Here is a 14,028-nt window from a genome sequence, read left to right on the forward strand (position 1 = left end):
TCACCCAAGATTTGATGGTACATGGCCCCGTCCATCGTCCCTTTGATGCGGTGAAGTTGTCCTGTCCCCTTAGCAGTAAAACACCCCCAAAGCATAATGTTTCCACCTCCATGTTTGACGGTGGGGATGGTGTTCTTGGGGTCATAGGCAGCATTCCTCCTCCTCCAAACACGGCGAGTTGAGTTGATGCCAAAGAGCTCCATTTTGGTCTCATCTAACCACAACACTTTCACCCAGTTGTCCTCTGAATCATTCAGATGTTCGTTGGCAAACTTCAGACGGGCATGTGTATGTGCTTTCTTGAGCAGGGGGACCTTGTGGGCGCTGCAGGATTTCAGTCCTTCACGGCATAGTGTGTTACCAATTGTTTTCTTAGTGACTATGGTCCCAGCTGCCTTGAGATCATTGACAAGATCCTCCCGTGTAGTTCTGGGCTGATTCCTCACCGTTCTCATGATCATTGCAACTCCACGAGGTGAGATCTTTCATGGAGCCCCAGGCCGGGGGAGATTGACAATTCTTTTGTGTTTCTTCCATTTGTGAATAATCGCACCAACTGTTGTCACCTTCTCACCAAGCTGCTTGGCAATGGTCTTGTAGCCCATTCCAGCCTTGTGTAGGTCTACAATCTTGTCCCTGACATCCTTGGAGAGCTCTTTGGTCTTGGCCATGGTGGAGAGTTTGGAATCTGATTGATTGATTGCTTCTGTGGACAGGTGTCTTTCATTCAGGTAACAAGCTGAGATTAGGAGCACTCCCTTTAAGAGTGTGCTCCTAATCTCAGCTCGTTACCTGTATAAAAGACACCTGGGAGCCAGAAATCTTTCTGATTGAGAGGGGGTCAAATACTTATTTCCCTCATTAAAATGCAAATAAATGTATAACATTTTTGACATGCGTTTTCTGGATTTGTTTGTTGTTATTCTGTCTCTCACTGTTCAAATAAACCTACCATTAAAATGATAGACTGATCATTTATTTCTCAGTGGGCAAACGTACAAAATCAGCAGGGGATCAAATACTATGTTTCCCTCACTGTATGTTGCGCTTCTTTCGCACAGTACGTAGCCAACCGTGCTAATCGGAGGTGCGGGGTGAAGGACAACAAACTGAACACAAAAAAGCAGTTCCAAAGAACTGTCCTTGCAGCAGTGCTGCGGTATTTAACGTGGCCAAAATATGTCCTATTTTTTAAGGCACATGCTCATTTATAGTTAACTACCATAACAGTTAAATTGACATCACATGGAGTAAACGTGAAATTAACATGATTGGCGAGATGTGTTAGCTATCTCGCCTGGTATTCAGGAAGTCCTGGGTTCGATCCCGACCCTGACGCCTGTATATTTGATGTTTGCATGTTCTCCCCGTGGTCGTGTGCATTTTTCTCCGGGTGCTCCAGTTACCGCACACGTTTAGAGTATGTGGCTGCTTTAAATTTCCACATGATAAGCCAATTCATGAAGCTAGCATTTGTGGCCAGTTTGCTTTTGAAAAAGAGCTATATAGCTCCATGGGCCTTACCTGGTAAAATACAAATACTTTTAATCGTTTCGTTTTTTTTTAGTTCAGTTCAATACGAGAGTTCAAAGGAGGGAGTTTACATTGACAGCTCTAGTATACCCTTCAAGGAGATACATTGTTTCTCTTTACTGTAGGTGAGAAATGTATGGTCAATTAGTTTGAAAGCTCAATAAAAGATGAGACATTAACAAGTTCAATATTTTAATTTCCACGTTGTTCGCGGCACTAAGTAATTACCACTGAATGACATGATATGCTACTTATTTTAATTGTAAATACATCACTGATGTCATTGTGGCCGATTTTCTTGCGTGGGTGATTGTGTCATACACGCGCATGTCTTTCCAACCAGAAAACAAGCAGTTCTGTGCAAAAAAAACCATCATTCAGTTTTGTAATGGCATAAATAAAAAAACTGTGCAAGAAATACACACGTTTCCAATTACTGGGCACAGCACTATGTTGTTTGCAATGTCAGCAGCTGAAAATATGCAGGTTTGAAGGTATAGGAAAGTGAACTGGGTGGTTAAAGCTTTATTGGAAAAGTCAAGATAAAAAATACTCTGACGAATGTGTACCTCTTTTAGAGGAGTGGAGTTGACAGCACACTCATCATTTGTAGTATGCCATTTATTGCCATGGCTCTTCGGTTATCTGTGCAGTTTTTGCCACCTTTACACTCAGAGTGTAAGAAAAAAAAACAAAAATTACCTTGATGTATAGTTACAGCACTAATTAAGAGCTTAGCCTCCAATAAAAGGCTAATGGTATTATGTAGATAAAAAATTAAGTGTCTGTAATCAATCTTGATTTGAAGCTTTCGTGACTGCAGGAATCCATACTCTTTGGTTCTTTCGGTAAAGTCACGTAGGTAGAAAATAAAATAAATCACGTTTCGGGCGCACACACAAGCGTCCGTCATCATCAGGCTTTCCCACCTGATGACGGACGCTTGCGTTGCACCCGAAACGTCGTGATTTACTTCATTTTATACCTACGTGACTTTACCGAAAGAACCAAAGAGTATGTCTGTAATCAAGTGATGACGCTGGTTAAGCTTTTTCATGCCTATCAGCGAAAATATTCAGACAGTTATCCATGAATAAATGCAAATTAAAACACGCAGGTAATATGATTAATTTAGCGTTTCCATGACACCACATCTGGGCGCCTCTTATCGACAGATGAACAATATATGTAATAATGATCATTATGTCTATTTATATTGTGCCCTTTATGCAGAGACGTCCCAAATAGCTTTATGTCTCATCTCAAACGTTTGAAAGGGCTAACCCTGTGGGCACAAGGTGACTCAGTACCTGGATGTGCAAATAGGGTATTAGTCTCGGCAGTCGATTGCTATCCCAATTAAGTGATTTGCAGGTAATTTTCTAATTTGGCAAAAATGTAACTCAGCGCCAGCATACAATGGCCTACTCAATTCGAATGACAGGGTATATTTTACATCCGCTAATTTTTCAATGGTTATTACACCACAGTAATAACTCTACTCTAAGCGGAAAACACTCAACCACCTGGGTCTTAATAATAGGGAGACTGTCAACACATATGGGTGTTTTCTGCAAGTAAAAATGTGGATAAATTGGATGAGTTTCAGCATTTGCCGGAGAACATTTCCAGGTGAGTCATATATATGGGTGTAAATGCAGATAACAGGAATAACCCATCAGCAGGAAAACGGGTTTCCACGGATCGGTCGTATGTGTGGACATTAAGAGTATGGCTGATGCGTGGGTTTTTCACCGATGCGCCGCACGGCTCTCTGGCGTTACTTCGGGTTGTAACGTGGGTCGTTCGGCGTGTAATGTGAAGTGCCGTCCCACGTGTTGGCACCTTCTGAAGACGCGTCAGAGAGCAATACGAGTAGCGCATGACAAGAGAGGGCATAAAGAAGTTTCACCGCGCGGTGGGGTAAAACCACTCGTGTACCCTTCGCGTAGCTATTATGCGGGCCTTTTTTTATTAACAGTTACCCGGAGCTAGAATAAACTTTGTTTTCGCCTCGTCCAGTGACCGTTGTGAAATATTTATAGTGCAGTGGAAAAACGTACGTGCGATTTGTTAGAAATGCTGCTTTTGCTACGCCTTTGTTATTGGAAGGGCATTGGGAGTGGTCTCCGCGAGGCAGGCGAGCAATGGGAATTCTTAAGGCCAGATGGTGATGCCCGTTGGGTTAGAGACATTGAAAGGTCGCGTATCGACGGTGCAACAGCTGTGGGCTCTGCCAGGGGGTAGACAGCCGAGGGCGAGGTCTCGTGGCCGCTACGACTTTGGCCATTTTGACGTCTTGATCTTAGGGGCCGTCCATAAATGACGTCACGCACCTAGGGGGGAGAGGTGGGGTCAGACATTTGTGACGATGTGTGACGATGGGGGGGTGGGGGGGGAGTTTGAGAAATGTGACGTCACATCAAAATGCGCAATTTTAAATATAGACAACACGTTCTGCTTAATTAAATAGACTTTTTGATAAATGTTTTCTCGTACAACATCAGAGTGCAGCGCCACATTAAATACGCACTACAATGACAATAGTTTAAAGCGATTTGAAGCGTGTTTTTTTTGGGGGGGGCAGAGCTTTGTGACGTCATATTTGGGGGGGGGAGGTCTGACTTTTTGTGACGCCGTGTGACGAAGGGGGGGGGGCAAAAATCGCGTGACGTCATTTATGGACGGCCCCTTAATGAAACTCATATTTGTTGTCCGCTGCCTCTATTTTTATAAGTTTACATTTCGCTTGTAATATTTATTATTATTATTATTATAAAATGGTGTTCATAAATAGTACAGTGCTTGGGCAAATACGGTTCGCCGTTTCACTTTAGAAGTTACGATCAGTGCCGTAGTCAAGGCGCTAAGGCGGATAAGCGGAGTTTTTAGACCTTTGTTTTGGGATTTGTAGGTTGGCGTACACATTTATTTCATAACACTTCGCCCGCTGGTGAAAACAGTACGTAATCACAATCGCTGAGTCAAACTTCTGAGTCTAGGATTTCAGTCAATGAACAAGTTGCAGGTATAATAGAGGTTTTTTTGTGTTAGAGCGCGTAAATATATAAATGTTGTGTCGTTAAAACCCCGCCACCACCCGACACAGCCAACTAGTAAGGGTTGTCACGTAAACAGAACGTGGCCAATTCGTCACTAGTACAGCACACCGGTGTGTTGGAGAGCCAAGCCACAACATTTACTATCCCTACTAGTTGGCTGTGGCGGGTTTTAACGACACAACATTTATATATTTACGCGATCTAAACCAAAAACCTCTCATGCATGATATTGGTCGCGAAAGCCTACGTGTTAAAGTTACAAGTAATTAAATAATGTATAACGAAATCCTTTTTTCTTTGCACGTGATACACATTCACATACTTAGAATGGTGTACAAACTTGAATAAACATACCCTATCATTAACTAACATCTGTCATAAAGAGCTTCATAGCTCATCGGATTCTTCGAGTTTAAATAAAGATTCCGATTCTGTATGTGAAGAAAATGACGTAACTTTTGATCAATATACTCGTCTCTCACTGCACGATTTAAAACTCGAAATGAACGATCGGATTATACTGTTATTGTACATTATAGCACACATATATGAGTAGACATTACTTTACTGTGAAATCACGTAAATTATAAGTGGCGTGTAAATGTAAAAACCTTGATACCACGCGATGTGGTATGTGTGCCCCCGAAAAAAATATGTTTAAATATTAAATCTCATCAGTGAACAAAAACATATTTAAAAAAACATCGCTTCAAGTGTGAAAGAGAAGTCATTGATATGCCGGACAGGCTTTTTTTTTTGTCAGAACAGAGGAATTCTCAGCATCTGTTGACATGGCTTAGATGATACATTTGATAGGTATTGAGCTGTCCTATTGTTTTCTAAGCCATTGCCCCCAAGCCAATGGCTAGCAGCCAGCCTTGCAGCCCTATCGTATCCAATTTCCACAAAAGGGGACCCTTCAGCTTCAGTCATGTTGTGCCCAGAAACTAAATCGTGGCGAATGTAATTCGTACCAATTTGACAAGAATATATGTTACGCACATGTACCATGTCAGTGGGACCAGCCTCTTTATCATTTATGTGGCACTAGCTTTACTACCGGGCTTCGCCTGGGACTTGTATTCACCAAGGGCGGCCGCCTTTGTGTCCCCAGTGGCGATGTTCACACACCACAGCAGTTACTCGTTTGAGGCTGAGTCGATCTAGGGGAGGCCCAGAACCGGTTCAAATAATCGTCACTGTGGTGGCCGTGAGCGGGACTCGAACTCGCGCCGCCGGGTTCGTAGCGCGGCGCGCTAACCGCCGCACTACAATGCGTTACGCTTACACACACAGACACACAGACGCACACAGACACATACACACACAGACACATACACACACAGACACATACACACACAGACACACACACTCACAGACACATACACACACATACACACACAGACAGACACATACACACAGACACAGACACACACACAGACACATACACAGCGCGCTAACCACTACACTACAATGCGTTACGCTTCCATATGCGCTGGTCACGTGATAGATTTGACGTGACAGCTCACTTGCCGTGCAAAAAATATACATTATTTAGCCCCCCTCCACCCCCCAAAAGCAAAAGTGTATTTGTATAATTTTTGCATGGTGTACAGTCTGGAAAGTACCCACATGGCAAATTTGCAGTTTGTTGCATGTCGGGAAGTACGCTCAACATTTTGAACAGACACACATAATGACAACTTTGCCTTTTATATATATGGAGATAAGACTATGTAATTCATTCAGCAAAGCTGTTTGTTATATTTGTTAATCATGGTTGGTGTTACTGATGAACACATTTTAGTTTCGATTAACTTTATGAGCACACACAAATTGTACATTTTGTAAAGCATCTCATATGCTATACATTAAAAAAAATACAATACCTGATATGAACACTTAAGTTTACATGAGCATGCGGACAAAAACCTGGGTTTGATTTATCCACAACTTAATTGTCAACATTCTTTGCGTATTTTTAGCGTGTACGGAGGGGTGTGCATGCCGGAGCTGTAACTCAAAGCGTGAAGTGTGCGCCAAGTTGTGAGCTTGTTGCCGCTGTTGTGCGAAACAGGAGGTGAAGGTGATAGTGTCAAGCATGAGCTCATCTATCGGCAATAACCTCTCCGAGCTGGACCGGCTGCTTCAGGAGCTCAATGCGGCCCAGTTTAACTCTCCCCCATCGCCGCAGAGAGACTGCCTCATCTCCGGTACGCGACCATTGCAGCACAGCAACTTGCACCAGCACTAACAATGTCAATAATAAGGTAAAACGTGTCGCCCTACTCGGAAGACTTCTTCACAATTCCGGCAAATCGCCTGATGACACTGGTTGTCATCGCCAGTGAAACCTCGTACTCGAATTGTAAATGTTGTGGGTTTACTCTCCAGACACACTGATGTGCTGAAATAGTAACGAATTAGCACGTTTTGTTTAAGTTACAAACCTTGGTAATTGGCTGTGTCGGGCGGTGGTGGGTTGGTGACACATTTATATTTACGCAATCTAACCCATAAAAAACCCCCCTATATTATGGATAACATTGGTCACGAAAGACTACGTGTGAAATGGACAATATTAGCCGTGAAAGCCTACGTGTTAATCTGCTCATCGCCTGCTCACGCCACTGCTGGCAGAAGGGCTTCCGCTGGAGGAAGCTGTCGAGATCCCCTCCAGAGGATATTTTGGCCTACTCTTCCTCATACAGACCAGATTTCTTGGAAGAGGTGCGATTATCCACACTTTACCCCACCACCCCTGTTGTGTTGTGTTGCCTATTTATACTGCTGGGTGGACAGAGGCAGGGGAATTGAAGAAACTTGCTCTAATTGTTTCAACTGCTGAGGGAGAATGATCCGAAGACCTTTGTATTGCAAGTCCAGTGTGATAATCATTTGCCATGGCAGCTTATATTAGAAATAAGGAATAAATTATTTCGAATTCCATCCCTCTAATCCTTACTAATATTTCACATTGCTATTTGTTGTGTAATTAGTTGCATTTAGAATTGGCACTTCCCTTTTCTCCAACTACGTCCCTGGTTGATATTGACTTCATAGGACGTGAATGGTTTAACATTTTGACGATGTTTTAACCAGCTTCAATGTAAGCGCAATTCCAAACAGTCTAAATGATATGCCCTAACTTGGGAGTTCTCGGACTAACAACTCACCGACCAAATATGGTTCGCAGCACCCGTGGTATTTTCTGTGATGAAAACATCACGTGACGCATAGGCTCTGTCCTGCTCTGGGAAGGGATGGAGTTGAAGTGAAATGGATAAAGTCATAATTTTAGTTTCAAGGCCAAAAAAGTAATCATCATTGGTAAAACCATTAGTCACAAGTATAAATATACACAGTTGGCGTATGCTGCCAGAAATTTGACAGTCCCTTTGATGCGTGGGTGCTAAGCATGGTTGTCGAGATTACAGTTATTTCTGGCACAACACTTGCAACAGAGGTCAGACTTCCATCCATAAGTTTGCTTCAAAACAATATGGAATTTCTAGATTTGAAGCTTTTGTGACTGCAAGGGTCCATACTCTTTGGTTCTATTCGGTAAAGTCACGTAAAAGTATAAACATTTTTTTGTTGTGTTATACTTTTACGTGACTTTACCGAATAGAACCAAAGAATATGGAATTTTCAATGGCAAAGAGACAAGTCTATCTAATTGTTCATTCCAATAATGAACACTTTTGTAAATTGTGAATTAACATTTGAAAGTAATCACATCTGGAGATTCAATGTCAAGTAAATATTTGGGACACCTCCCTTCAGTGGGGTGAAATTCAAAACAAAACTTTGTGAATGGAAGACATTCATAATTCGCTGTCGTGGGATAAATGTCAATATAATTGCTTATCAACGCATTATAATTATTGTGCTCCCTGATTTAACGATATATTGTATTATTTATCCACCGTATAAATAATACTGTGTGCATCGTTCCAGCGATGTGAATACAACAAATGGAATTATAGTTAAAATGTAAGGTCAAATAGTATGCTGCGCTAACTCTGCTGTAGCAATTACTTGGGGTGCACCAACCATCGCCTTGGGTCGTGTAATTGGAGATCGCACGATCCCAGCTTATCCAATCTGGCGGTTCAGGAAATCGGCTCAACAATGATCCGATCGGAATTGATCGGAATGAAAAGAGGATTTCAAGAACAGTATTGCATCAGATTTTTGTCCAACCTATCTTTTAAAAAATGTTGTTACACATGACTTGATTTTGACACGCAGCAAAACTTTTAAACCCTTCTATCAAATACATTCAATTACTATAATCGTGTTAATTCGCAATGAACATTGAAAACAAATATCTCAATACTGTATCAACATCATGATTACATTGTTAAAAAAAGTTTACAATAAATAATACGTAATAGTCAATGTATTAGACGGAAAAAAATTAATGTTATGTTTGGCCTGTCTGGTAGAATACTGTAATTCAGATTGTTTTTCAACCCCCCACCTCCACTTTATGATGAAGTGATTTATCATGGTTTGGGTTACGAGTCAATTCAGGAATTTAATCCTTTAGTCTCTTTTAACTGTCAAATTTGCGCTGTGGTTTCCTTCTTTCCACGAGCTTTGAATGTAGTATTTACATATAATCTGCATAAAAAGATGTATTCTCACAAGCTCCATTTTGTGCATGCATAATTGGATTAATACACAGTATTGTAGTACAGGGTGTTTAAAAAGGATGGACCCAATTTCAAAGCAGTATATTTCACGATGGCAACATGTTACAACTACACAACAAGTTACAAATGGTTTAATGAGTTATCAAGTTTTACTAACCATTTTATAAATGCTCTACGTGCCCTCCACCTGCTGTACGGACAACATTGAGACGATAGTTGAATTAGTCCCAAACGCCTCTCTTCTCACGTTTTCCTCTGAGGTGCGTGGTGGCCCTGTGCTCTTCCCCTTACATAAACAGCAGCCCGCTTCCTCAAATTGTCGGTACCAACGATGAATGCTCTTTGACATTGGCGGATCAATGTCAAAACACTGTTGAAACACACGCTGTATCGCATTTACGGATTCAGTCTTGCTGAACTGCAGAACGCAAAACGCCCCTTGTGTTGCGGTGGGGTCACCGTCTTGCGAATGACTGAGGCTAGGGGCTGTTTGTGCGCTGGGAGAGGCATCTAGCGGTAATCACTTGAAACTCTATGCCCCGCCCTCTCTATGCCCCGCCCTCTCTATGCCCCGCCCTTTCAAGTGGTAAGAGTTTCATTCATGGGCGGTTCGTGGTTGCAGAAATATAGAGATTTCAAATCGGGTAAAAAATTTTCACACACCCTTAGATTTTATTTAATGAATCAATCCAAGTCTATACAGGTTTCCCTCGCTTTATGCAGTAAATGGGTGACAGGAAAAGGGCACACAAAGGGAAAATAATTACCTGACACATTGACCTAACTTGTGTTCATCTCATCGGCCAGCTCATAAGGTAATAATTGACAACATAGGTTCCTCTGAATCTCCTCAGAAATGAAATAATATGTATGCTTTGCACTCCCATAACATGGGTGACCTGTCAATGTAATGTGATAATCTTTACATAGAATATGGAATGTTTCTCATTCGTCATATTAGTCTGCAGAATAAATAATTCGATTAGGTTTGCGAGCATGCACCAGCAATTTGATAATGAACCAGACTCAATTTATACATCGAGCACAGTCACCGTTTTCCAGCTGACTTCTTTTTAAGGTTGACATTTGTAGAATCACTGAATTTTACTACAATACGTTTCAGTATTTCTCCAGATATTCACATATAAATGTGATTTTCACACCATTATTTATAAAATGTGTAAATTGCTGGCTTTTTGTCACGTGAAAATAAGTATAGTTATCACAAATTGTGTTGCCATCTCCAAAGAAATGTCAGGGTTTAAAATTCAGGTAATTCACTGAGCATTTATTAATTGCATTTTATCATTTTTATATCTATATATAAAACAAAAAAACATGTGTGCTGTATGGATTGTTCAAACGGTAAAAGTAAATTGAATGATTCGAATTCTAAACAAGTAGCCCAATATATGCATCGGTTGACAGCTGCATATGAACCAGGATGGTGTGAAGGCTCCCACACATTCATGACTGCGTTTTACAAGCATTGTAGGTGGGTGCTGTGCATGTGCTGTTTATATTCGGGACTCGACTTTTTCTGCCTGTGACCGCCTGCCAACTCAAACAGGCACGGTAAAGCAACAATACCGCTGCAGTTCTGAACCCTTTCTGCAAGCAGCAGGCGCAGCAAAAGGGCCTTAAAAGGGCACATATTTAAGTCACTGCTTTATGCTATGATGGGTGATAAAATGGGCATGAGCAATGCATTGCCACGGCTGTAAATAACCTCCACACACGACACGGCATATACCAGTATATACAGTGCAGTCAGTTTATTTACTTTAGTTAAAGACAGGAGGGAGCCCATTTGAACTTAGTTTTTTAAGTGAGTCCTGGAATTAAACATTGACAACAGTACAGACATAGAGGGAGCACGCAAAGCAACTTTATCCAAACCCATGTCGTTGAAACTAAATGCATATGCATGTATGTATGTGAAAGTATTGAAATTGGGCAGAATTTTTTTTGTAATAAAGCGATCCGTATTTACCAATTGCAGTAGCATGTATCAACAGTAACTGACAATTTTTATTACATTTATATGCTTTGGAATGGTGCAATGAATTTCAGAAAATAAAGAATTAAAGCTTTCGTGACTGCATACATTACTCATTGTTTTTTTTCGGTAAAGTCACGTATGCAGAAATACCATAACATTATATTAAAATAAATCGATCACGACGTTTCGACCGCAACACAAGCGATCTTCATCAGGTGTAAAAAAAGGAGTAATTTCAGAAAGGCAAGTAAAATTGCGTGAACTGAAGTGCATGATGCCCATTGGTAGCTACTGGTACTGAATAAAATACCCATTGTACTTGACTGTCAATCGTGCTAAATGCATGTGGAAGCATGTGGCCAACTCAATATGGCTTGGTGGTTAAATACAGTCGTGAGATTGCTCTTTCCGTATTCATAAAATTGTGACTTAAAAGCCCCATTGGGGGGATGAACTAAATTCATAATCTCTCGGCTTAAAATAAGTACCACTTTGGAAAGTCGATGTGGCTGTGGTGTAATGGTTGACGCACCGGGCTTGGAATCCAGAGGTCACCAGCACGAACTCCTCCTGCCTCTGTCCACCCAAGGGCATCACTGGGTGCACCACAGTTAATCAGCCGGTAGGTCGGGTGAGGTGCACTAAAGCATTGGTCCTCCCACCGGTTCCAGTACGTCTGGCCAGCGGTGAAGAGTACGAGAAAATACTCTCTAGAGCTCGCTCGATCTCCTTCTGGTGGATGCCCTTCTGTCAGCAGTGGCTAGAGCAAGATATTGCAGGGCTGCACCTTTACTATCGGGAATATACAGCAGTGGTTTTGTGGTCCGACTGGAGAATTTCATAAGAATGTGAAACTTCAAGCGCTGGCACAGGGCCACCAACAAGGATGCCCATTGTCCCACTCATATTGGAGCAGGGAGACATTTGACTTCAATAAATATGAAACTTGGCAAGTAAATTAAGATTTTGCTTCTCCACGTGGGTAAATTAATGGTCGCTGCCCGGAGGTAATATATTAGTGTCTGCTTTAATAGCAATGCATGGGTGAGCAGAAAAACACAATTATTTCTGAGTGGAAATGCAAAAGTCAATTTTTTGGTCAACAAAGCTGCTTCAGGATATCCTGATATGATCAATCAAACACTAATATATTTGTTTTCTCAAGTTGACTGTGATTGAACATTGGAATATATCTTTTTTTAATAACCCTGAACCACTCAAACAAAAAAGTAGAATAAGATTCTAAAGATATAATTTAGCAAAACAAACATCGCAATGCTATCAAGCTTACATGCATTACTACTATAATGAACCAAAAATGTCTGTTTGTGTGTAACGTGCGTGACGTCACTCTACATGCCGCACCCCACCCCCGTCATTAATATTCATGAGCGGGTGGATTTTTACACTCGCGCAGAAGGTCGAGCGGAATTTTTTTTCTTCCCGCAAATTCGCTTTAAGTTTGACGTTTCTTTATTGAAAGTGAATCTAATAAATAATTCTACGCAGCAACAAAGTGGATTTGGTGTCTTTATTTATTTCTTCAGCACTTGAGACAAAAGGTAAGTCGAATTCATGCTTCTACATTATGATAAAATAGACATATCTCCGTGATATTCCAGATATTGTACCGAAAGCAGAAGAGAATAAAATTTTAATAAATTGAAAGTCAGTTATTTTCAGTGCTACAGTGACATGAAGTGAGGTGTTTTATGACATAGCTTTGTGCAAGAATCACTGCCATTAATACAGTGCTAGAGTGAACTGCAGTGAAGTGTTTTATGACTTCGTTTTGTGCCAGATTTACTGCCATTTAATTTACACAAGATACAATTATACTCTGCTAATTTTTTTCGTAAATATTACAGCTTCCTAGGATGGGCAAACAAGCTAGTATATGATAATTGTACACTGTTGTGTACCTGCTGTCAATCCTTTTCATCTTCTATTGTTATTTTCTTTCTTCACTACTCTATCCTCTGCTTCTCTTCCCTGTCTTATATCTAAAATAGGTTCGTCTTTAGATGCATTTTGCGAATTCTGGTTCTGTTTTTGCTATGTTTACTGTTTCGAACATACAATTAAAAGAAAAACACAGCTCACAAACATCCACATTTCCTCGCCATGCAAAACAGCAGATGGAAGCAAAGCCCTGGCCGTCGACTCCAGCCGTGGCTCGGCTCAACCTCACAGCATGGACCCCAGAGTGATGGAATCGCAAGGCAGAGCGGCCACAGAGGGCCTTCAGGAACACGGCAGTGTTGGCGCCTCAGTGCCACCTCAGCAAGGGTGAGAGAGAACGGCTCTTCTGCCGCCGCAAGCAGAAACTCGTACGCGTACGTTCGCACGTGCGTGAGCACATGCATACATCATCTGGTTCCGTAGGATGGTATAAATAAGCGTCATCGTGCCTGAAGACGGTATGGGTCTGCCCAGGCACGGCGAGAGTGGCAGGAAAAGGGGGTGCAACTGAATTGTTTGGACTCCAGCTAGATAAGACAATACAATTGAACTAATCCTAATATCTCCTTTTTTTGCATGGAGTGAAAGCAAAAAATATATTAAAACTTGATTTGAAGTATCTTCTTTGGTTCTTTCGGTAAAGTCACGTAAAATAACGCAATAAAATTCTCACTAAGAGAATTTTATTGTGTTATTTTATATTATTAATTTATTAGTTTATTCTCATTCTACGTGACTTTACCAAAAGAACCAAAGAAGATGAATCCTTGCAGTCACGAAAGCTTTAAATCGAAATTGATTTGAAGTA

The 14,028-nt window shown here is 41.2% G+C and overlaps 1 protein-coding gene across 9 annotated transcripts in view; it reads left to right on the forward strand.

Moving 5' to 3' along the window:
• The window catches only part of PXN (paxillin), a 53,991-nt gene that overhangs the window by 12,482 nt on the left and 27,481 nt on the right, over positions 1–14,028 (forward strand). For 8 of the 9 annotated variants that reach the window (XM_032947148.2, XM_032947146.2, XM_032947145.2 and 5 more), the window contains exons 2-3: positions 6,673–6,808; positions 13,394–13,547. In XM_032947148.2, the coding sequence (XP_032803039.2) occupies positions 6,697–6,808; positions 13,394–13,547 (266 nt within the window). In that variant the 5' untranslated portion in view covers positions 6,673–6,696. The remainder of the gene's footprint in view (positions 1–6,672; positions 6,809–13,393; positions 13,548–14,028) is intronic. The other variant, XM_032947147.2, reaches the window with a different exon arrangement.

The sequence above is a fragment of the Petromyzon marinus genome, chromosome 5 (genome assembly GCF_048934315.1).
Source record: "Petromyzon marinus isolate PM22_M1 ecotype Great Lakes invasive population chromosome 5, UKy_Petmar_22M1.pri1.0, whole genome shotgun sequence".
Classification (NCBI taxonomy): Eukaryota; Metazoa; Chordata; class Hyperoartia; order Petromyzontiformes; family Petromyzontidae; genus Petromyzon; species Petromyzon marinus.